Source organism: Lipomyces doorenjongii, assembly GCF_038497915.1.
Source record: "Lipomyces doorenjongii strain NRRL Y-27504 unplaced genomic scaffold V1508scaffold_1, whole genome shotgun sequence".
Classification (NCBI taxonomy): Eukaryota; Fungi; Ascomycota; class Lipomycetes; order Lipomycetales; family Lipomycetaceae; genus Lipomyces; species Lipomyces doorenjongii.
In genome coordinates, this window is record NW_027118068.1 from 312,076 (window position 1) to 334,371 (window position 22,296).

The following is a 22,296-nucleotide window of genomic DNA, read 5'->3' on the forward strand; positions in this document are numbered from 1 at the left end:
GCTTGCATATGCACGAATAATCATTTTTGCAAGCAAATATCAACTTCGCCATGCTGGTGAGCCTATTGGAACACATACATGTTGGAATACGTGCAACAACACGAAAATTTTGAATTTAAGTTAAATGACAAGGAAGTCGTCCGTCGTGTTCCTTCTGGACTGATCAATTAGAATGATAATTAAAGAGGGTGGATGGATAATATTGAATAGGAACTTGTGGAATATATCATGCACGGCTCGCCGCCATTTCTGCCTTCTCTATCTCTATAAATATACAATCTACACATGTTTAGGCGCAAAAGCCAGATTGTCTCGGTGTGCTATATATTCCGAATCTAAAGTCCATTAATATTTTGTCTTTCCTTTGGTAGTATCCAACAGCGGAACATACCCGAATATCCAAGTAACGATTCAATTTCTGAACTCCTCAGCCCCATAATCCGTGCAATCTCGACCGAAGAATAATTTACGATAGCCTTACCAACATCTTCACCATGCTCAAACAGTGCAGCTCTTACTACTTTTTTAGCTTCGCCATCGCCTTGATGTTCTTGCTCTGCTTCTGTTAATACTTTCCTATCAATTACCACCAGCGACACTGCTTCTGACGCATTGAACGTCCCCTTCACATCAACAACGCCAGCAGGTAGTAGGCCAGCCTTATTCGTCCGCGTAATGGCCTTATATGCGCCCGTATCGATATACACAGTACCGTGCGATTTCAAGCCATGCAAAATCCAAAAGTGACGATCTCGCATGGGATGCGATTGTGGAAGAAACCGGGTATGCCGTGGAGGAGGCGAGGATGTTCGGCATGGTGCTCGAGATGGAGAGGCAGAATCTTTCGTGACGGAATCGGTGCTTGCTAAAGGTGTAGCAGAGCGGGTTGTAGAGCGAATGTCGGGGTCAGAAGCCGAGAGGTCGGATGGTATAGTGGGATTGAAAGTTTTGCTGCGGTCATTGCCGTCGCCTTCTTGTTGTCGAAAATATCGCAAATATTTGATGATGGCATGGATATTGCCAGGAACAGATGATTTGGTGATTATAGTTGTGACGCCGGCCGATGTCGCCAGCTCAGCCGCAATCAGCTTAGTGACCATACCTCCAGTTCCAACGCTGCTTCCTGCAGTAGAAACTATATGGTGTTAGCTCACGCAACTGATAGTGTACACACATAAGATCATACCGTCAACATCGAGCTGATTGATATCGGTAACTACCTCGATGGGCTGGGCATCAGGATTTTTCCGTGGATTCTCGGTGTAGAGTCCATCAACATCCGTCATAAGGAACAGGTAATCAGCGTTCGCCATTCCAGCTGTAATTGCAGACAATGTGTCATTGTCACCGAATTTGATTTCCTGTTGTCAAAATGAGCTTAAACCTCAAAGAGCCACGTCGAACTCTAACCAACGTACCATAACGGATAGCGTGTCGTTCTCATTGACAATTGGAATAACACCCATATGCAATAGTTCCATAAGCGTATTTGCCGCGTTTAGATATTGCGCTCGCTAAGTCCTTGTCAGTTAGGACCCATATCTCGACAACTACATCATTCTTACATCAGCAATATCATTTCGGGTCAACAAAATTTGGGCAACTGGCTGATTCAACTGTCTAAACAATTCGTCCCATAATGCTATTAACCGACACTGGCCCACTGCCGCGATAGCCTACCCACTTATTAGCTTTATATATAGGATCGGAACATCGACATACTTGCACTGTCGCCAGATGCTTAGGACGCTTCGGAATGTCTAACCGCTTCAAACCCATCGCGATAGCCGCTGATGAAACAATGATAACACCATGTCCTTCTCTTCGCAGCTTTACGACAGTCTCCACAATCAGTGACATATTCGCGATTCGTGGTTCGTGGGTCACTTCATCACATATTGACGACGTCCCTGTCCAAGGATAATGAGCCCCATTCTTCAGGAACTATAGCAACATAATTTATTATGTCAATGACCAATATGACTCGACTTACCCAGCTTAATGACGATTGTTAGTGGTTTCTGATCTTTGTGCTTCATAGTATAGACAGTGAGTAAGTCTGTTCTCCCAACGTCAATTCGCGCAAATGCCGTAATGCTCTGTCGCTGTTGCTATTTGCTGATCTCGCAATACTTCATTTGTTCAGTTCGACAGCGTTAAGACGAGGCCGTGTGAAGTGGACCGAGCTGAGACTATTTGTATTAGTCACAAATCGTATGGGGTTGGATGAATGAAAGTTCGGCTGCCACTTAAAAATTGTCGTGACGTATCAGGCATAACAACTGCCAGCCGAGAAATCAAGTAGTCGAATTTCCCAAATTTGGGTTTGAAAGGACTGAATTCTGCCCTCCACGAGCTTACCTGACTAAGAAAAAAAATCGACAATGATGTGGTCGAAGACAATGCCGACGACAGCTTGGACGATTGCGTCGGTCTCTTAGTAGCAATTGTATAAGGCTTTGCTGCTACAGGAACCGGTTGTTTCGCGATGTCAAGGCAAAACATGGTAAGTTAATTCTCAAATAATAGAGCGAGAGATAGAGCGAGAGATATGTATTTACTTGATTTTTTTGCTATCGAGCTGCCAGTCATAAAAAGATAAACTATCTATAATCAGGTCCCTTACACTGAGAAACGATCGTGCACAAATGAAAATTAGAATTACTAAATATGGATAAAATTAATGGCGCCCTAATTGGCAATACGAACGCCCCATCGACCTTGACTAATGAATAAGCCAAAATGATAAAATCAAGCCCAAACTAACATAATCGGAGCTACATCCCACAGGTCCACAGCATCATCCAATGCAAAACAGCAAGGAGAGCTCTTTTGAGCTCATATTATTCATATGGATGGCGTGGGGTGCACGTAAAAAACCGCAAAGCCGCGGGTTTGGCAAGTCAAAATTTGAAGTGAGGTGCGGCGTCAAAATTAGATTTTGGTCACAAGTTTAAGGTTTGCCGGGAACGGCTTTCGAGAAGCACGAACTACTACTACGTCCGCAGAATCTAACGAACAATTTACCCATCATATGACAGTCGGCTTTTCTTACCGTCGCCCAAAGTGCTGCAGCAGCGCTAACTATACTTTCGCCAGCAATTGATCGGTCACCCGGATCTGCCGCAAGAGAGTTACAATGTCGGCATCACCATCTCCAGAATCGACCTCCGGCAATACAACCGAACTACCAAAGCTTCCGCATGGCTTTGAATGGCTAAAGCTGGTAGCATCCCATTACACTGGCGCGTTAGACGAAAATGGAGAACAACACTATAATCGAGTGCTTGCCGAGAGACAACGCGAAGCTTCCTGTAAACGGTGCGAGAAGTATCGGGACTGGAATTTGAAGTACAGTGAGGTCCCAATACATTGGTTAACGTCATTCCGAGGTGATATGCTGACCATTGATGACATAGGTCCAACAGTAATTTTTATGAGAGAGCAAATTGAAAGAATTGGCGGTCAAGTTGGAAGGGAACACATTATTTGCGACCATTGCGATGAATACAAGGCAGGCGGCTTCAATCCCAGCCTTGGTGTCCTACTATGCCAGAACCATGTGGCTAACCGGCTGCACCTTGAAGATACTCTGGCCCATGAGCTGATCCATGCTTATGATGAGATGAAGTTTCATGTTGATTGGACTAACCTGAAGCATCATGCGTGCTCTGAGGTGAGTAGTTGACTTAATGTGTAGGTGAGATGTGTTACTAATCGACACTAGATTCGGGCGTCAAATCTAAGTGGAGAATGCCGAATGACAAACGAAATATTTCGCCGGGGCCAACTTAAAGTGACACGGCAGCATCAAGAATGTGTTCGACGACGAGCAGTTCTCTCTGTCATGGGGAACCCCAATTGTAAGGACGAAGAGACGGCAAAGAAGGCTGTAGCTCAGGTCTGGGATTCATGCTTCAACGATACACGACCGTTTGACGAGATCTACCGATAATACCAGAAGTTCAAATATTATCTGCTTCGATTTGTACATAAGTGTGCATATTAAGTTGTTCCCCCACGCATTATTAACAATTGTATAATATGGACTAGACGTATTACCATGCCATATATTCTATAAATGTAGTTTGCTATGGACCATACATAGATATCAATAACGAACGTAAATTATTAACAAAATCCGAGCGCCGTGAATCCAAACATCGATTTGCTAGTCTGTCCTAATTCGATCGTAGTTCGCCGCTACTACTGTTGGGCCATAGTGGCCGATTCTTAACGATCCATGGATGATCTGGAATCTGGTCTAAAGGAAATCGCCTCTCAGGTTGATGTTGTAGCAACTATTCGGCTTCGTTAGCATTGATGTTGTGAAAGCTTTGTTCATTACATACACGCCTGATTAAGTCCGCGGCTTCGACGCTCACAGACGGGGGAATTTTAAGATCTACTTTCGAAATCCGCTTATATGTGGCCTTATGAGCAGGCTCTTCGAACGGAGGATTTCCAACCAAAAACTCATATGTTAGTACACCCAAGGCCCAAAGATCAACCTTATAGTCATGGTCCTTAGCCTCGACCATTTCAGGAGGCAGGTAATCAAGGGTTCCGCACATTGTGTTTCGACTGCAACAGTTAGTAATCATCGCCAATCTTTCTTATGCAATTATTTTCACATACCGAGACGAAGGGGTATGCACACTCCATCCGAAATCGGACAGCTTCACTTCACCATCAAGTCCAATCAAAAGATTCTCGGGTTTTAGATCTCGGTGAATAATATGCTTTTTATGAAGATAAGAGAGTGCACTAGCAATCTGGCAAATATACTGCGAAGCTAAAACGTCACCGAAACGACCTTTCTTTCGCAACACTTTGAACATCTCTCCCTGACCCGCATATTCTAGAATCAGAAAGACTCGAGAAGAATCGTGAAAGTGCCCGTAGAGCCGTAAGATGTTAGGATGCCTAGTCAATGCATCAGGCTGAGACATAAATACGCATTACCAATTAACGTCTCACCTCAGGTTCGATTGAATCTCAATCTCTCTTCGAAATTGTTTTTCAACCTTGAAGTGAATAAGCTCTTTCTTTTCCATGACCTTCAAGGCGCAAACGTATCCTGTAGCTTTATCTCTAGCGCAGTAAACCTTTCCAAATTTTCCCTTCCCGAGTTTTCTACCGATTTCGAAGCTGTCAAGCGAATACTGGCGAAGAGCATGAACAGGAGGCTGCTTTACCAAGGCAGCGATTGGCGGAGACGAATTACTCCCGCTTGAGCGGTGGAAATCATTTTGCGCATTAACAACATCGTGAGAGGAGAGATATCCATGAGGAGTTGGCCCTATAGAGGCTTTATGCATATTCGGCGACGAAGGAGGAGGCATTTGGGATACTCTTGAGGACGACGCCCCAGTATTCGTGTTGTGCAGGGCATATTTGAGTAGCGGGTTGCGGACGGCAGTGCCAGTGAAGTTATTGACAATTTCCTTGTTGCCAGTTGCATTGTTGGACGTCGCCGACGAATGTTGAGAAAGATGGCTGCTCGTTGCTAAGATAGAAGGCTTCGTAATTCTTACGTTAGCAACCATACATTTGGCCAACCAAATAATAATGCTTGTTTCTACCTTAAATTTTCCATTGCCGCCATTTCCATTTACACTAGCTGGATAGTTGGGTCCATGTGAATCGTGAATCGTAGTCCTCGACAGACGGGACTCCAGCGTCCGCATGGACGTCATCGTTATCAAACCGTATTCCAAGAATGCAATATTTGTTGCAAGTCGCCGACCTACACAGTGTAATTTGACTGTAGCAAAGTTTGCTTAAGATTCGAGAATGATGTTGTGCCGGGTGAAGGGTGCTGTAAAAGATGCGCGAAGCTGACCCTGTGCGCAACGATTCTCGGTGTTTACTTCAGAAACGTAAACAACAGAGCCACCATGAATAGTTGCCACGCCAACATGCGGTTTAAGGTTTCATGGGGCGCAATATATTTTCATTGAGTATGCTCCGCACTACTAGTAGGTGTTTCATTTTTCCCTAATTGCTATTAGCAGAGACGTCGTCTATAAAACAATACTTTTACGGATATTCAGTAGCCCATATTATAATGAAATAGCACTTGTTACTTTTATAATCCAAAGATATGAGTCATAAATACATCTAACTACCAGCATAACAACTCTTCCCTAATACCGCCACCCATTCACAAATTTGACTACGAATATTCTTTAACATAACAAATCCTCAAAGGTATCCTTAACAAGCAAAAGCAAGTAAAGGTACGACATAATGAGCTAGCCCACCGTAACGCCTAATTTACTCGGAATTGTCTGCATCCTCTTCTACCTCGGACTCGTCCTCCGATTCAGCTTCCTCCAACCAGGTCAAGAAAGGTTGAGCTGCCTTGCGAACCTTCTTGCTAATCTCCTTATCGACGTACTTCTTACTAGCTCGAGATCCCCATTTCAAAATAGCATCTTCCGAGATAATGTCATAACTGTAGTACTGGTGAAGAATCTTGGGAATCGAAGAAATGAGCTCAGGATGCTCCCGACCAATGAAACGCTCGGTACCACCAAGGAAAGCCTTCTCATGGTTATCGCCAGTCATAAGTTTCTTCAACAATGGCACACGATCCTTGATTTGAGCGAGAATGTCCTTGTCAAACAAAGTCTGAGCAAGAACCTGGAGAGTACGGTGTTTGTTTTCAATTCCGAGCTCTTTAATTTTCTTGAAGACCTCGACATTATTGGGCTTGGTCGGCTGCTCGAGAATCCAGTTACCAAGTTGAGAGTAGACATCGTCACCATCCTCGTCGTCGTCGCCAATAGCGAAAGCTCCGACCTGGCCCTCAAGTTCCTTAACTCGCGCACGAACAGCCTCCTCAGAGGTGTCGACTGCCCAGTCATCATCGTCATCCTCTTCGTCGCCAGGAGTGGCTTGCACAGGTGGAAGAGAAGATGCCTCGGCTGCAATTCGCTTGGTTAGTTCGTCGTCCGATCGCTCTCCATTCTCAGCATCGTCAGCGTCTTCGTTTTTATCCTTATCCTTATCCTTTCTGTCCTTCTTGCCCTTCTTCCCACCAGAGGAGCCCTTCTTGCCAACACTAGTCGGAGGGTTCTTCAAAATGACACCAGAGAGTTTGTGGCTGAGATCAATAGGAGAACGCTTACCGCAAGCTTTGCAATCACGATAGAGCATCTGATCCTTAGTGATGACAATATCCGTCTCAGGATTCTTGCAGGCTTTGCAAAGTACAAACTTGTTGATGAAAATATCAAGCAAATCCTGGAGCTTTGTGGCGTCGTGTGCGCCATTAACCATGTATCTGTCCGTAGCCTCGTTGACAGAGGTCTGGGCACCAAGCTCGAGTCCAAAGAACTTGGTGACGTACATAGGCGGCCGAGCGAGCGCCCGCGCGACGTCAGCGTTATTGACCACCGCGGTCTTGATACCGTTTCCACGGCCCTCGATTTTAGAGATGATCGGAGGCATCTTATAACGATAGAAGGGATCTTGGTTGTCCCGACATATGTCTAGGTGGCAAATGAGAAGCGTGCTCACTCATAAGCTAGTCAGAAAAGAAAGTACTTACTGATCGACATGGCGATATGCTGATATTAACACGGACTGTGACCACAATGGCAAAAAACGATTTCGCCTAACAAGTTGCAAGGCGAAGTGGCGATGTACGTCAGAGATATGACGTTTTGGCGACTTGTGGATATTGAGGGTGCGCGAGAGAGGTAGAACAAATCAGCGGCGGCGGGGTCGGCGGAGACGGACACCGAACAATGCATAAGACAGAGACGTCTGGACGAAGGGTAGACGAAATGTGCAAAGAAGCAGTCGCGTGCAGATACGGCAAGAGCGATTACAAGCGTGTGAGTGTAGGTGAAGACGAGGACGAGGTTGGGTCAGCAATTGAAGTAAAAGAATTTAGTACAGATTGTTCATCGCTCAGGAATGAGCCCTAGCCCCGCCTCGCCACATCAGCTGCCAACATCCTCATCGCGACAGATATGCCACCGGCGGCACTGCGGATTCCACATAGTCCGTAAGTATCGATCCCTTTATGCCTCACAGAAGATGAAACTTCAGGCGCCGCTCGCAGACTGCCCGACTTCCCACCCCCCCGTAAAACCGAAGTCTATCACTCAGTCCAGCACTAGTCCAGCCAATTTTGCGCGGTATCCTACCATCCATCCGCTGTCCTCGGAATTCACGTGCGATCTCTCCACTGCGGTCCCGAATGGCTTTTGTCGGCACTGTCAACGGAGGTGAGTTCGCGATTTCTACTAGATCTCTCTTCAGTCACTGTGTGGCCAGTCTGTACCGAGCCATCACGTGTGGTGTGGCTGAAAGCTCGTTCGCAATTGCACTCAGCACGAACTAAAACAGTTTTCATTTGGGGCATTTTGTTTTTTCTCTATTTGCTATTATTCGAGTCTACGGGGTGAGGGAGTCCCCGCCACAAGACGAGAGGTTCGCTGACGCGTCGTGTGCCGTGTCAAACGTAAACAAGAGCACGCAGTCCTCTAGCAACCCCTGAATTAGCGTGCGCCATTAATATTTTTATCCAGAACAAAGTGCCTAACGTTCTTCTTCTCTAGGTATTCCGCGTCCAACGATGGCAGACGACGAGCTCCTCAGCAAAGTATTCGGATCAACGGGCTCGCAATCTGTCCATCTGAAGCGTCACGTTTTCTCGCCATTGTCATCCTCCGTGTCCCAGTCATCCTCACAATCTTCCCGCTCGTCAGCGTCTTCGTTATCATCCGTTGCCGACTCAGACCCTACGTGGTTAGAGTACGCTAAAATCCTGGAGGGCGAAGACAGCTCGTCTCCAAATTCTCAAACTTCCCCGGCTCGTAACTTGGACTCGCCATCTCCTTTCCTCGACGCGAGAGACAGGCAGGCACTCTCCTCGTCCCACCCACTCACGGACAAGCTGGAATATGGCGTATGTACTAGTTGTGGCAAACCATACTTAAGGCATATCCTTGCTTCGCATATTCGCGAATGCCTGGAGCGGGGGGCAAACAGCCCACAATCACAAGGCATGAATAGAGTACAAGATGCAGCCGCAGGTAGCAAAAGCGCCAGAGACAGTATTAAGTTATCGACGACAGGACTAAACAAAGATGTTGGAGACAGTGGTGGTAACAAAAGCAGCAGTAGCTCTGGGGGATCTACTAAAGCCAAAGGTGGCAACGGTGGTGGTGGCAATGCTGGCGGCAGTAGTAGTAGCGGAGGTGGAGGCGACGACGGCAATGGAAATGGAAATGGAAATGGAAATGGAAATGGCGGAGCAAATAATGGCAAAGGTGATAAGCCAGCAAAGGGCAAGAAAGATAAAGAAGCTGCTAAGGATAAGGAGAAGGACACGGGAGAGAAAGACACAAAAACAACCACGAAGAAGCGGAAAGCTGAAACTCCGACAGCAGAGAAGCAAGTTCCCAAAAAGAAAAAGAAGCAGCCTCCGAAAGCCGCGCCAAAGCCGAAAGGTCCGGTCGATGTCGAACGACAGTGCGGTGTGCCACTACCGAACGGTGGTTTTTGTGCCCGTTCGCTCACATGCAAGTCCCATTCTATGGGTGCTAAGCGAAATGTTCCTGGCCGGTCGCAGCCTTATGATATTCTACTTGCAGCTTATCAAAAGAAGAACCAAATGAAGCAGGCAGCCCTGACGTCTTCAGCACAGTTAGCAGAAGATATGGAGCTTGCTAACGGTCCAGTCGACTCCGACGAAGAAGTTGAATCCGTTATGGCGGGCGTGCAAAAATCATTCCCAGTGCCGATTGAGAAGAAAGTTATAATGCCGATTAGAATTAAGAATCAATTCTTTCGAATGCGAGAGATGTTTGCTAGCGCGTTTTCGAGACAGATTTAATATTTTGTATTATATTTTATGATTGCGGGTGGGCTATTATTGTGCGTTACGGAATGTTGTCGAATTGTTTACGGGCAAGGCGTTTTTTTGGCTGTACATTATATGTAAATCTACGCACTGGAGATATATATTGACTTGATCCGGAACTGAGGAGTTAACTAGCCATTCTTGCATATAAATTCTGAGTCACTATTAGTAACTAGCCAAGTGTGGCATTGTAGTGAGTGCTTTACATGCAATTTATCACCACCTGTACTAATCGCCACGCGCTCTGCTCCTATACATCCTTCCCTGCGCTGTCTTTCCAGGTATTCTTTAACAAGTACAAGCCGCTGCTAGTTCCTTGAATCCGAAGTCAGTCGAAGCGAAAATGCTCTACGCGATAGACTCTCGGAAGATTGCAAAGCCTGTCAAAGCGATGGTCCGGAATAGACACATAGCTACCTCGCTTCCAACGCCGCCGCTGTCGCCTAATCGGGTCATCGGAGATGCGTCTCCACCTTGCTCTTTTGACGACCTGGTTAGCACTGTTGAGGATAATCGTCTTCCGTAAGGGCAAGGACGGCCACTAGGCTGAAACTCAAGACAGCGTGATTATGCGGGAAACTGATCTATCGCTTGGCGAAGGATGACGACAGAATGGATATTGATCAAGATGCCGAGGGTGCTCCTATATGGAACGACGCTTCAATAATACAAGGAGTGATTCTTCTACACTGATGCCCATAGCCACAAAAGCAACCTAAGAGAAGAGTGAGTCCCCTTAAAGAAGCCTTCGTGAATCTACCCAATGCCCGACAGAGCAGATCGTTGACTCAATCACGCTACTGCTAGTAAACGGTCAACTTCTAGGTCACGTCCGCAAAATTCGCGCTCACCACCCCGTGTTATTATATTCAATCGGAGACGGCAGCATCTGGCACTCTCTGCACATCTTGTTACTGGTCGCTGTCGCCAAAAGCGACAGGGCAATTAAAACTAGGGTGGGACTGAGTCCAATCGGATCAGTAGATTCACAAACGTGGCTGAACAGTTGACAATGGTTCGAATCAGAAACGTGTGATGTATTTGCTGACCGTTCTTCTGAGTCTCTTCGCCTTATAGCTCCGATCTAGAGGCTATTATGGCGCAGCCGTCCATCGATCAGACTAGTGCTGATGCTTGGGACCTGATAAGTGGACCTGCATAAATCAATCAGGAGTTTCTATGGAAAAGATGTGCGAGGACTCCAATTCGAGTAAAGTATGCGACCCAAGTCGATGTCGTCCAGCTGTGGCCAATCGCGCTTCACTGGGACTACATCCCCGACAAAATTAGGCGCGACACAACCTCAGCTTTACATAGATCGTCTACAGAACGTTCCACTACCGGTATGCTGAGACCAGCCCCATATTTCCGGAGGGTCAGGCACTCCTTGAATGGTCGTCACTGAAACAGAGCTGTGAATGAGCCGATTATTTTACTGGATCACATTACTGTGCCTGCAGATTGAGACTGTTAACGCGCAAGAAGAGGGTTGTTGGGGTTGGGGTTGACTTTCGATAAACGCTTTCTGTAAGTTATTTTTATCTTTTGTGATATCAACCTCCCTAGTGTTTACTTTAATAATATGCTGTCTACTATTCTGTAGTGCTGGTCAGCTAGCCTAACAAATAAAAGACTTGTATATCATATTCCACAACGTACTGTACGTGCCGCCAACAACGAATGACACATGCTTACATGCTCTATAATTTGCAATATAATCCTATCTATATGTAGCCATAAAAGATTGTCACTTTCCTTTAACATTGCGTGCATAATAACGAGTATCGCTTACGCCTCCTCGACGTATCGTTCAACTTTAGCAGCTTTCAGCCATGACACATCGCCATTCGCAGTAGCGTTAGAAAGCATATACAATTCGTCAATTAATGCCGCGATGAATGTTCCCGGTCCTCTAACGCCCGGTGCAACAGCTGCACGCTCAGCTGCAATAGTATATAGCAGAACACTGGCTACTGCAGCAAGGAATCGATCCTCGAGCGAAACAGCAACAGCTGCACCAATTATAGATCCCAAGACACAGCCAGATGCCGTTATATCCGCAAGGTACCTATGGCCATTACGTAGTACAAATGTAGTCATGCCATCCGATATCACGTCCTCCTTGCCAGTCAGAACCACGATTGTCTTCTCCTTTGCCGCAAGGGCTTCGACCACGTTAGCCTTCTTTTGCAACTGAGAGCTGGATGTACTATCTACACCTCGCATCTGAGATGCCTCTCCGGCTACAGAAAATATCTCGCCCTCATTTCCTTTGATAATATCAAAATGAGAACGGTTAAGCATAGACTTCACTGCCCCTTTCCGTAATTCTGAAGCACCTGCTGCAACAGGATCCAACACAACCGGCCGCAATTTCTTAGCATAAGCGCCTGCTGCAGCCAGATATTTTTCTACCCAATCATCCGTGCCAAAGCCCATGTTGATAAGAAGTGCGCTGTTTGGAATAGCCGCGAAATCATCGAATTCTGCGACGTTCTCAGACATGGCAGGGCTAGAACCAATTGAAAGGTTGACGTTAGCCGCGAAGATTGTAGCTACACGATTAATGATGTTGTGCACAAACGGAGTCTCCGACCGCACTCTAGAAATCACGGTAGGAACTTCTGATAGAACTGAGGAGACGTCTCGGTTCGGAATAACCCTCATCCAGTAAGGAGGATCTCTGACTAAGCTGAGGAGTTCCTTCGAAACTGCCATAGGATCCTTAGCGGCAATAATTGCGGAAACAACAGCAATACCGTCAAGTCGACGACCTGGAACAGCGGAGAGATGAACAACATTTCGTACAGTCTTGAGGTTGAGGGAGCCGATTGCGACGGTCGAAACATACCGCGAGACAGACGAGAGATACGAGAGAACCTTGCGAGCACCATTGATACCAATAGGGGGTTTCTTGGGCGTCTTCGTCGCAGTATCGTAGATTGCACCGATTCCAACGTAATCCACACTTGTCTTGATGTTAGCAGTGAAATTGAGTAAGACATGGGAGCGATGAAAACACACCCATCCTCGACAGCCTTAGCGGCCTCAGAGACATAACTCACGGACATGCCAATAAGTTTGTCAGGTCCAAGAAGCTTTCGTGCAGTGGCGACATCTAGTAACCAATCTACTCGTTAGCAGATGCTTGTCTCCCATATCTTGATTGAAGTAACTGACCAATATCTTCCTGACCAATATGAATACCCTCTGCATCGATTGCCAGCGCAACATCTACTCTGTCGTTAATGAGCAACGGTATTCCTGCTTTCTTGGTGATCTCATGTATCGCTCTAGCTCTTTCAATGAAGTCACAAGTCTCAGCATCTTTCTCCCGTAGCTGCACGAGCGTAACGCCGCCGTCGATCGCCTTCTGGACTTGCTCTTCGAGGGTCGTGCCATTGGGCACGAGATACGGGTCGGTGACAAGGTAGAGAGAATAATCCACTTTGGGAGGCGCCATTACTATAAGTCATTTATCGCATGCGAACTGAAAGCTGTCGCAGCTGATTAGAGTTGTTTTCCACCTGTGTCGAGGGAAATGAAGCAATCTTTCAACACGCTACAAAACCCTTGAAGAGTTAAACTATGATAAACTAAAACTCAGGGGCATAACCCACAATCACCATATGACGTCACTTCAAGAAGTAACATCATTTGCGGTGAGGTCAGACAGCTGAATATCTACATGTTCCAGCTCCGAACGTTACCAACTTCTTCAGGCAGTAATACATTATAAGTGCTTACATTTTTATGACTCGAATATGGCTCAGATGACAGCTCAAAGTCGACCCATTGATCTTTCGAGATCCGCAGTTATTGTCATTGACATGCAAGAGCACTTCCGAGACATTGCTCAGAGTCTCCTGCCTACTTTAATTCCGATGTAAGTATCTACGAGGCCCAAATTAAGTCCGTTACATTTGATTTGTGCTAACTAATTGTGCTGTATCGATTCATTTGAGGAACACAACCTGCTCGTAATATTCACACAACATGGGCATATCAAAGAAACAGATAATTCGCAACTCCTGAGATGGTGGGGAGCCGAGGATTCGATTTCGCGATTCTCACCGGCATGGCGTCTCATGTCGGAGCTGGAACCTCATGCGCCGCGAAATAAACCGACAACGTTCAGAATTGAAAATAAGAACAGATATGACGCTTTCTTAAACACCGATCTCGAGAGGATATTGCAGGACCATAACGTCGACAGTGTTGTTATTACCGGAACAATGACGAATCTTTGCTGTGAGACAACGTGGGCTCACTTTCTGGTTTAAATTGTAGAAACAAATTAACTAATGACTAAATGTAGGGCAAGGAGCGCGTTTAATCGCGATTTCTACGTGTACTTCCCGACGGATGGCAACGCAACTTGCAGCCGACAGATGCACGACGCGTCAATTTTGAATCTCCGATATGGATTTGCACAAACGACAACTTTAGATGAAATCCATAAGGCCCTAAATCGTCTTACGTGATTGCCTATGTATATCATATACTTATCACGTAGTATATTCACCCGCTTGTTCATGTTCCAATATGATACTATAACGTCTTTCCACAACATCCCAATCATAAATGTACAGGGTTCATTCCAGTTACAACGACTCTACAAAACTAATTAAATTCGCCCGGTGATACTTTTAACTTTTTAACCGCCGCAAGCTGTCCGTTATCATCCATATCATCTAATGGAATAGCAGCGTCGGTCTTAGGCGAACCGCGTTCAATCGCAGTTGACGTTGAGCCCACATCCTTAATATCCAATGCTTCCCGAAGCTTCTCCTTGCCTATAACAACAGCTTTCTCGAATGCAGCATTACCCATCGTCATTATCGGACCGATAAGGTTCAACGAGTATGCGACGTAAATGAAACCCGCAACCATGGCTAATACAGCAAAGTAGAGTGGATTTCGCAAAGTTGCAAGGATTTCGTTCCAGCCCAACGCCAAGAGTAAGATATAAAAGTACAGCGGAACTTGTCTAATGCTCTGAATTGTACTTCTCTTGGCGTCAACATACATGGAATCTGCAATTCTCTTCAGATCACTCTGAATGGGAAGCTTCTGACTCTCGCTGAGAAGGATAGGGAACTTCTCGATGTCAATTTCTTCATCTCTGTCTAACGCTGGAACAACTTCTGGATCTGGAAACACTGCCTCACCGTTGGCTAGTCTAGCAGTCGCAAATAATGGTAGTAGGAGCATTGTGGATTTGAGTGACGCGCTGTAAATTTCACTAATATCGTCTGACGGCTTCCAAACGCGTGGAATACCCTTATCGTCATACTTGAAGCTCTCCTCAAAATGTTCCCGAAGACGAATCAGAACGCTATCAGGCTTTGAAAACTCTCTCATCTTTCTGTAAAGGACTTTCCAAGCTTCCATCTTGATTTGATCAATTTCAATAGCAACTTCAGCCGCGGTGCCGCCCAATCCCAGATCGTAGGTGACGACGCCATCCTTTTCAACTTCAAAATTCGCCAACGACTTCTCAAGGACCTCTCTGAATGTGACCACTATCCGATCCCAAAGATCCTCACTTGGAGTCTTGTAAATCTTAGGAAATTTATCATCCAGATCTGACGTGACCCTCCTTGTGATCCTGGTACCGAGCTTCTTCGCCTCCAGAGCCCGGAGACGAGACACTGCCTCTTCAATGTCATAGGTCAATGACTGCAATTCTGATTCGAACGACAGTAATGTGCCGGCGATTTGTGCTTCTTTCGCTGCCGCCAGAAAAGTATCAAGAGTCTCGCGTTTTGCTGTTTGAATAGAATCCAAAAACATATAGTGCGGCCTACCTAACTCTGACGCAACGGAAGAGTTAAATTTCTGAATGGCAATCTTATGTAATATTGAAATGTAATGGCCATAAATTTGAGCCAATTTTGTGTCGATCTTAGTTATTAGTTCCCTTTTTTTCACTTCGTACACCTTAGGTGTATACCTCGACGCCTGCGAGTCGTAAATTTCCAGCGCCGTAGTCCGCGCAGGTCCAATGATATCGCCTAAACCCGCGACGAGGCCTGACATCCCTTCAACCGGCTTCACATCATTCTCGAATCTCTCCCAAGCCTGCGCGGCAATTTCCTCGCATCTGAACCTCGCGACTAAAACTTGTTGGGTGGGTAGATCAAGATCTTTGTTGAGTTCTATCTGCTCCCACACGTTCTGCGCATAGATAGACCAGCCGTCTGCAGGGACGTTACGGTGGTACGACTTATCGAAGACATAATTTTTGTCATGTTTTAACTCAAATCGGTGGCCAATATCATCGACCGCCTTACTAAATGGTTGAGGCTGCAGTATCTTATGTGGCAGCGCTGTAAATTGAAGTGAAAAGAAATCAGTGATCTTAGAATCCAGTAAATGGTTTGGCTTAATTAGGGAGTCCCAGATGCGCTCAAGGTCTGCGGTGAGAGTTGCCGCAAGATTGTCAAGAGGGGTCACCCCAATATGATCACGGATAACAAACAGCAGCAGGGACTTATTCGGCGAGCTGAACAAGCTGAGATTAACTTCAAACACAGTTTTGAGTAGGCCCATATTTGCACCTTGATAGAGGCCAACTTGATGCTCCCAGATATTGATAATTAGTACTTCGGATGTCGCCAAAGCAAATAAAGCCGCCTTCCTCTCAAAGTCCTACATATTGATCAGCCAAGGCGGCCACACTTAATATCGAAATGTACGCACTTGATCCTCGCCTCTCTCACGGCCGTCGGTACCTTCAACATCCATAACTAAAATTCTATCTTGTTTGGCCCTCGACATCCAGATACCTGTATCTTATCAGCACCGAGTTTCGGTGTTAGCACGATATTTGTACTCAGTCATACCCTTTGTAGTCTGGCGTCTCTTCATCTCGTCCATAACGTCAAAATTGGTGCCAAACAAGGCATTCAGAAGCGTACTTTTACCAGTAGATTGACTGCCGAAAACCGAGATCAGGTGGTAATTTAGCCCGGCGGACAGAAGATCAACCTTCTGGAGATACGCATTAACATTTTTCCTACAAACCCAGGTCAATCCTTTACTATATTAAGCAGGACACGAAATAGCATACGAGAACTCCTTATCCTCATTAATAACCTGAATTTGTGAATATACCGGTCGAGGCTCAATAACTTCCTTATTTACCGCCTCGGCCAGCTCACCGCAAGTTGCTGATGATGTCATGTCGAGATCGCGACCTATGTATCGCCTAAGTCGTACTTCGCAGTCAGTTTGCATATATTCCACATTAAATGTCTCTGTCAGTACGCACCCCTAACACTGGTTGCCTAGTCCAATATGTGAGCTTAACTAGTTCAGGTTGTGCAGATTGATGTTGGATGTCTGCTGTTCATTCGGTGACCTGTAAGTAGACTTCCACCCGACATATGCTGAAAACGACTGTATCCTTTTACCATAACTGTGAGGGTAATAAACAAATAAGGTTTGCAGTCTTGTGCTTATCCGATGGCCTACCGTTTCCTGTCGAAGAACTATCGCGATTGCGCTAGAAGTAGTCTGGACAAATTTGTGCATGTGGGCAATGGCGAAAGAAGTAAGTGTATTACTACTGGCTATTTCTTGTAAATGGGAGAAACCGACTGGTATGTTGTAGCAATTTGTCGACAACGAGAGTATGGTTCGCCGGCGTCGAGTAGACTCCATTTTAACCGACAGCTCCGAAATTATTGATATCAGGTGAGAATGATAGACATATATTGGCATGATATGCAGACTCTAATATTTTGAATTTAGGGGTGATTATACGAGATTATGGTTGTAGTCGATGATCTAAGAACTAATAGCTGTCGCGCGATAGGTTTCCAGCGAACATACGAAGGCGCGTATTTGCGTACAGCGATGCAAGAGGTTACTCTCAGTAAGTTCGTTCATTAATTATCCTTGTTGCGACATGATTGTTTAATTCCATATAGCGCTTTCTCTCTTACGAATTTTCGACATTGAGTTCTATCCCATTGGCGCTGCTTTCGCGGTGATTGGTAAGGCTTCTATCTAATTTTGTCTTTCGTGAGATAAACTGACAGAGCAGGCTTCTCATTCATGATGATTGGGCTTTTCCGGAGGATAATGTCTAACCGATATATCTTGAATGACAAGCCGGCAAAATACTTCCTCACAAGTGGAACTCCAATTTTCATAATGTCCGGTCTTTGTATTATTTCTTACATTGCCATAATTCCAGAGATATTTAGACTCCAGTAGATTATTGGGCTAGCTAGGATGCATTGTTTGGTGATTACATTTCTTGATTCGGTGTCGGGGGGTTGTCAAAAGTAGAGATTTTTTAGACTGTGGTGGGGATATATAGGTAATATGGATGAATACCTCGCAGTCTGCGCAAGTTTTATGAACGATGAAATTTTAATATGTTGTCTTTTTTAATGTCCTGGTACAGATATATGAAATACAATTATAATACATGCATAAAAAACGTTCTCCCCCTAAATACTTAAATACGAACTAGTCCTTTATAATACAAAGATAGAAATCAATAAACTCTTTCATTCCCCGACTGCTAGCACGACATTTGACACCTCGGGCAACACAAGCACTGATTCAGCGTTATTTTTGTACTCAATCTCCGCAGTGATCTGCTCGTGTTGTCGTTGACTGGGTCGTACCTCAATTGTTGGAAGCAGCAGATTCCCATGGCGTATAGGTAGTATCATAAGTGGCAAAGTAATCGCCTACACCTGTTAGCTTATCCAAAGAAATTTAATCAAGGTCGACTTACCTTGTCTGAAATTATAAAATGTCCTTTTCGTTTGCCAGACACAATCCACGTATCGTCAACCGCCATGACTTCATATGCGAACTCGATGTCTCCATTTTCAAACAGATCATCTTCATTATGCGCCCAACCAGTGGAGCACTGCAACCGTAAAATCACTGGTATTGCTTGTCCGATGTAAAATACCTTATCCGAAAACGTACAGGACGATGATGATGGAGATTGGGTTGATTCCACAGGTTGATCGCTGTTCATCGCATACTGCAACTCGACAGTGAATAGCACTTGGACAGTCGGAATCTCAACTGGGATCACAAGCTCCTTGGTAAATGTTCCCAAGATCTCTTCTCCGTCCGCAGGAACATCCTACTTGCATGCATCAGTATGTGAATCCCAAAGAAGAGCATTTTCAACGACATACATTGTATATGTCAGCCAAGGCATGGTTAACTATTTCACGATCAGGTAAACTAATCTGCCCCAAAACGGCCTCCCACTGATCGCTCTGATATTTCCCTAGAACCAATTTATTAAGGAAGCCATAACTAGTAAGATCACATCTTAATAACGCCTGTGCATGGTGCTCCAGAAGAAGTAGATATTTTTCCATTCCCACACTCGTCAAATTATCAGCAATAATACGTGTCAGAGTGCGGCGCATTTCATCTTCCAGCTTTCGATACCGTATCACTAACGACAATGGCTCCGAACGATCTCGTTTCTGTAAAAGCCTATTTCGAACGTGAGTGATCCGATACGCATACGTCACTGGTTGTTTCGGAAACGCAATATAAGATTCTGCTGTTCCTCCTCCACCATGCACGACAAACTGTTCGTTACCAGTAAGCACTCCGGAGACAATACGTAGAGGAGTCGACGGACCAATACAAGAGACAGAAAATTTTGAGAATAAACTGCTAGATTTGAATATATCCTGTACGTTCACAGCTAGTGGCAATCCAATTGAGACGTGTCGTGTAACGGACAACGAATAAAATTCCTGTGACTTCGTCTTAAATTCGATTTTTACTCGAATGTATAGTTCTTTCGTTTCTGTTTCAATGATGTACGGTACCGTGAGGTATACAGTAGACTCTGGATTTACAGCATCGAATTCCAGCGCTTGCGTTGCTTCGGTAGTATATATCACTTCAAATCTGGTCGTACCAGTATCTTGCTTTAGCGATGCTTCAGTTTCCGACACCAGCAATCTCAGTCCACTCGAAGCGCTCCTTGCTATGACTTTCGCACTTTCAATATCATTCCATCCCGTATGTATACCAATGAGCACTTTCTTCGGGTCATCCAATCGCATTCGTAACGGCGTAGAGAGAGAGACATCCAAATTGCCGGGCTGTTGATATAATCGCATTCGCTGGTTCTCTAAACGCCTGTCTCCAAAATAGTCCTTGACAAGTAACAGACTCCCCATTCTGATATCAATATTAAAAATTTCATAGACACCCGGAATATCATGTGCAGAACGAAGAGTAATCGTGCTTCGCCCAGGTGCAAGTATGATTTCATCAGTGCACCGGAACAATACCGTGTGCTTCATACCGGCGGGCTCTATCAACCGGACGGACACATTGTGGATTGTCCACTCGACGTCAAACCGATTATATATTTCCATTGTAATGTAAAAACTGTCATCCCTGCTAGTTGATACAAAAATTTGCTGCGAGACAGATGTCGTGAATAGTGATGAAAGCGAAAATGTCGTTTCTATCAATGTGTCAGAGTAAACAAGCCAGTGGATCCGAGACGTGATAGATACCATTCTCCATATCTCCACAGACGGCCTTGATTTTCTCACATATATCTGAAAGCTGCTGTGTATTTGAATTTCCCCGGTTCGTAAGAATCTGCAAGTAGATCTTGACATACTCTTCCTTTCTATTCAGTTTATACAGGCAGTGCGCGTATATTAGAAAAAGGTTCGTAGAAATTAGTTCCCACCCTTGGCTTGAATATAGCTGCGGTAATGATGCCAGCAATTTTACTGCTTCCTCGTACTTTTGCTCCTGATACTTAATTATGGCCATTTGCGCACGTAGCTTATCTACAGAGCGTGTCCTATCGGCTGATTCATAATATGACCTGACGGCATCTGTAATGTTCATGTACGTACTCATAAAGGAGGTCTCATCCAATAGAATTTCTTTCAACTTCGGGTTCAGGTACCGCGCCAGTTCGTCGTCCTCTTCTGGAGTCACTGTATCCGTGATCAAATCCACATCCTGGAAACCGACCTTTCCGATATGCCACCCTTTTCTTGACGCAAGTCGTTCTATTGCAGATCTCGCCAGTAAAAGTACTTCAGCCCTACCTTCAGCAAATTCTCGAGTAAGCCCGCCTTGGATTACTTGTGGCTGGACCTCAGTCGCATCTAAAATTTCCTGCACGACTCCATATACCCAATTGGCAACCAGATACGGATTCTTCCCGTAATAGATGAGCATTCTGCTCGTCTCTAGTGTGAAATTTCTAGTCCGTATGAGGAAATTCGCAATACGCGCAGCGGCCATTGATGGGGAGGACGCAGATGACATGAGCATCAGGAGCAACGAAGCCTGTCGAGAAAAAAGATAGCATCTAAAATCAAACAGTGAAATGTTGTTCTCCAGTATTTCATGGCGGATGGAAGCGCCTTTGTCTCGAGTCAGCAAGGAACTCGTCGCCTCGGGAGAGAAACCAACGTTCTGAAAGTATGTCACTGTATTGTCCCTCATAAGCTGCATGAACGTTGCATCTAACTCATCGTATTGTATTAGTGCATCTTCCAAAAGGCTGACATTTTCGAAAGACAGAGCTAATCCTTCCTATGCGGTTGTTAGAAGGAAATATATACAAACAGTTTTGAAACCATGCAGAAGTATACCTTCATGACAAAAAAAGTTGCGAAATTCCATCCTGGTATACTCTTTTTCGCTTCCATTTTCTTTGCCTCCGCCTCGTACATCTTCACACGCTTTCCGAAAGCATCCAGAATGCCTTCCTTGATCTTCGCCATGATTTCATTCCACAACTCGGCATTCTCATTTACTTGCGGTCCAGTACTGCCGACTGTTGTATGCCCAGATTTTACAAGCACGCACCTATCCTCTTTTGAACTCGTATTGAAATCCGCGCGGATTTTGTCGAAAACACCCGTCTTGAAACGCAATGTGGAATTGGAACTGTTCGACCCATTCGGCGCGTAATAGACGATCAGCCATTCGGTCGAATCCCGCTTGGATGCTACCTTAGTAGAAAACCATTCTCGAATTATTTTTCGGACACTGGCACGATAAGTATCGTTGTCCTCGCATTTCACAAGAATAAGCTTCATATAAGGAGTATCGAGCAGTCCAGGGATTTGATGCTGCAGGGCAGCGTCGTCATTGAGCGATTCCTCGTACAAGTTGACGGATAATAAAGCAATTGATCGTAAGGGGCGTGGAGGATCATGCCAGTGCAAGTTACGTAGTGGTAAACGAGATTGGATGTCCTTAATAATATGGGGATAGACGCCGAACGGATCGTAGTATGTTATTGAAACGGCGCTTGACACCGTCATTGTAAAAGCATCAGTCTGTGCTTTGGCCGGATGTGTCAGTTGCAGTTTGTCCAAATAACTTGCATCAACCGCGATGAGGTATTTGCTGTTGGTTAAGGT

General features: G+C 45.3%; 10 protein-coding genes across 10 annotated transcripts; 4 read left to right on the top strand and 6 right to left on the bottom strand.

Annotated features, from left to right (window-relative positions):
* Positions 1-279: 279 nt before the first annotated feature.
* On the bottom strand, positions 280-2,039 carry V1508DRAFT_401402 (Aspartate/glutamate/uridylate kinase; the record flags this gene model as incomplete). Its single annotated transcript, XM_066938415.1, has 7 exons — positions 280-335; positions 392-1,135; positions 1,187-1,361; positions 1,419-1,514; positions 1,566-1,676; positions 1,723-1,910; positions 1,994-2,039. The coding sequence occupies 7 exons, from the start codon at positions 2,037-2,039 to the stop codon at positions 280-282; spliced, it is 1,416 nt and encodes a 471-aa protein (XP_066799024.1).
* An 854-nt stretch (positions 2,040-2,893) lies between these two features.
* On the top strand, positions 2,894-4,119 carry V1508DRAFT_452927 (Atp23p). Its single transcript, XM_066942527.1, has 3 exons — positions 2,894-3,356; positions 3,420-3,676; positions 3,728-4,119. Exons 1-3 carry the CDS (start codon positions 3,140-3,142, stop codon positions 3,953-3,955), a joined length of 702 nt encoding a protein of 233 aa, XP_066799025.1. The 5' UTR covers positions 2,894-3,139; the 3' UTR covers positions 3,956-4,119.
* A 62-nt stretch (positions 4,120-4,181) lies between these two features.
* Positions 4,182-5,321, bottom strand: V1508DRAFT_346735 (kinase-like domain-containing protein; the record flags this gene model as incomplete). Its single annotated transcript, XM_066936672.1, has 4 exons — positions 4,182-4,301; positions 4,353-4,584; positions 4,639-4,926; positions 4,981-5,321. 4 exons carry the CDS (start codon positions 5,319-5,321, stop codon positions 4,182-4,184), a joined length of 981 nt encoding a protein of 326 aa, XP_066799026.1.
* Positions 5,322-6,064: 743 nt separating this feature from the next.
* V1508DRAFT_436293 (domain found in IF2B/IF5-domain-containing protein) lies at positions 6,065-7,880 on the bottom strand. Its single transcript, XM_066942107.1, has 2 exons — positions 7,559-7,880; positions 6,065-7,499 (listed from the first exon to the last, which is right to left on the bottom strand). The coding sequence occupies exons 1-2, from the start codon at positions 7,566-7,568 to the stop codon at positions 6,280-6,282; spliced, it is 1,230 nt and encodes a 409-aa protein (XP_066799027.1). The 5' UTR covers positions 7,569-7,880; the 3' UTR covers positions 6,065-6,279.
* Positions 7,881-8,103: 223 nt separating this feature from the next.
* Positions 8,104-10,109, top strand: V1508DRAFT_407663 (SCA7, zinc-binding domain-containing protein). The gene has a single exon (XM_066938897.1). The coding sequence runs from the start codon at positions 8,594-8,596 to the stop codon at positions 9,854-9,856; it is 1,263 nt and encodes a 420-aa protein (XP_066799028.1). The 5' UTR covers positions 8,104-8,593; the 3' UTR covers positions 9,857-10,109.
* A 1,357-nt stretch (positions 10,110-11,466) lies between these two features.
* V1508DRAFT_407667 (Hydroxyethylthiazole kinase family-domain-containing protein) lies at positions 11,467-13,410 on the bottom strand. The gene is made up of 3 exons (XM_066938898.1): positions 13,064-13,410; positions 12,908-13,001; positions 11,467-12,851 (listed from the first exon to the last, which is right to left on the bottom strand). The coding sequence occupies exons 1-3, from the start codon at positions 13,344-13,346 to the stop codon at positions 11,672-11,674; spliced, it is 1,557 nt and encodes a 518-aa protein (XP_066799029.1). The 5' UTR covers positions 13,347-13,410; the 3' UTR covers positions 11,467-11,671.
* Positions 13,411-13,549: 139 nt separating this feature from the next.
* On the top strand, positions 13,550-14,474 carry V1508DRAFT_407670 (Isochorismatase-like protein). The gene is made up of 3 exons (XM_066938899.1): positions 13,550-13,769; positions 13,833-14,144; positions 14,202-14,474. The coding sequence occupies exons 1-3, from the start codon at positions 13,648-13,650 to the stop codon at positions 14,365-14,367; spliced, it is 600 nt and encodes a 199-aa protein (XP_066799030.1). The 5' UTR covers positions 13,550-13,647; the 3' UTR covers positions 14,368-14,474.
* On the bottom strand, positions 14,060-17,279 carry V1508DRAFT_407671 (RHD3/Sey1; the record flags this gene model as incomplete). The annotated part of the gene is made up of 5 exons (XM_066938900.1): positions 17,160-17,279; positions 16,959-17,096; positions 16,732-16,904; positions 16,589-16,674; positions 14,060-16,537 (listed from the first exon to the last, which is right to left on the bottom strand). Coding segments are annotated over exons 2-5 (2,399 nt in total), but the record flags the coding sequence as incomplete, so codon positions are not given.
* A 48-nt stretch (positions 17,280-17,327) lies between these two features.
* V1508DRAFT_407679 (uncharacterized protein) lies at positions 17,328-18,338 on the top strand. The gene is made up of 4 exons (XM_066938901.1): positions 17,328-17,585; positions 17,705-17,765; positions 17,821-17,886; positions 17,937-18,338. Exons 1-4 carry the CDS (start codon positions 17,523-17,525, stop codon positions 18,107-18,109), a joined length of 363 nt encoding a protein of 120 aa, XP_066799032.1. The 5' UTR covers positions 17,328-17,522; the 3' UTR covers positions 18,110-18,338.
* V1508DRAFT_378755 (trafficking protein particle complex subunit 10) lies at positions 18,276-22,285 on the bottom strand. Its single transcript, XM_066937636.1, has 5 exons — positions 21,520-22,285; positions 20,416-21,460; positions 19,060-20,363; positions 18,642-19,004; positions 18,276-18,594 (listed from the first exon to the last, which is right to left on the bottom strand). The coding sequence occupies exons 1-5, from the start codon at positions 22,195-22,197 to the stop codon at positions 18,409-18,411; spliced, it is 3,576 nt and encodes a 1,191-aa protein (XP_066799033.1). The 5' UTR covers positions 22,198-22,285; the 3' UTR covers positions 18,276-18,408.
* Between the last annotated feature and the right edge of the window lie 11 nt (positions 22,286-22,296).

Coding starts and splice junctions, on each gene's coding strand:
- V1508DRAFT_407663 (XM_066938897.1), top strand. CDS start 8,594: ATGGCAGACGACGAGCTCCTCAGCAAAGTATTCGGATCAACGGGCTCG.
- V1508DRAFT_378755 (XM_066937636.1), bottom strand. CDS start 22,197: ATGACGGTGTCAAGCGCCGTTTCAATAACATACTACGATCCGTTCGGC. Junction 21,461..21,519: donor CAACTTTTTTTGTCATGAAG/GTATACTTCTGC, acceptor ACAACCGCATAG/GAAGGATTAGCTCTGTCTTT. Junction 18,595..18,641: donor ATTTTATAATTTCAGACAAG/GTAAGTCGACCT, acceptor TAACAGGTGTAG/GCGATTACTTTGCCACTTAT.
- V1508DRAFT_407679 (XM_066938901.1), top strand. CDS start 17,523: ATGGTTCGCCGGCGTCGAGTAGACTCCATTTTAACCGACAGCTCCGAA. Junction 17,766..17,820: donor GATGCAAGAGGTTACTCTCA/GTAAGTTCGTTC, acceptor AATTCCATATAG/CGCTTTCTCTCTTACGAATT. Junction 17,887..17,936: donor CGCTGCTTTCGCGGTGATTG/GTAAGGCTTCTA, acceptor CTGACAGAGCAG/GCTTCTCATTCATGATGATT.
- V1508DRAFT_407667 (XM_066938898.1), bottom strand. CDS start 13,346: ATGGCGCCTCCCAAAGTGGATTATTCTCTCTACCTTGTCACCGACCCG. Junction 13,002..13,063: donor TATTGGTCAGGAAGATATTG/GTCAGTTACTTC, acceptor ATTGGTTACTAG/ATGTCGCCACTGCACGAAAG. Junction 12,852..12,907: donor GCTAAGGCTGTCGAGGATGG/GTGTGTTTTCAT, acceptor CATCAAGACAAG/TGTGGATTACGTTGGAATCG.
- V1508DRAFT_452927 (XM_066942527.1), top strand. CDS start 3,140: ATGTCGGCATCACCATCTCCAGAATCGACCTCCGGCAATACAACCGAA. Junction 3,357..3,419: donor GGACTGGAATTTGAAGTACA/GTGAGGTCCCAA, acceptor TTGATGACATAG/GTCCAACAGTAATTTTTATG. Junction 3,677..3,727: donor AGCATCATGCGTGCTCTGAG/GTGAGTAGTTGA, acceptor AATCGACACTAG/ATTCGGGCGTCAAATCTAAG.
- V1508DRAFT_407670 (XM_066938899.1), top strand. CDS start 13,648: ATGGCTCAGATGACAGCTCAAAGTCGACCCATTGATCTTTCGAGATCC. Junction 13,770..13,832: donor CTGCCTACTTTAATTCCGAT/GTAAGTATCTAC, acceptor CTAATTGTGCTG/TATCGATTCATTTGAGGAAC. Junction 14,145..14,201: donor AATCTTTGCTGTGAGACAAC/GTGGGCTCACTT, acceptor GACTAAATGTAG/GGCAAGGAGCGCGTTTAATC.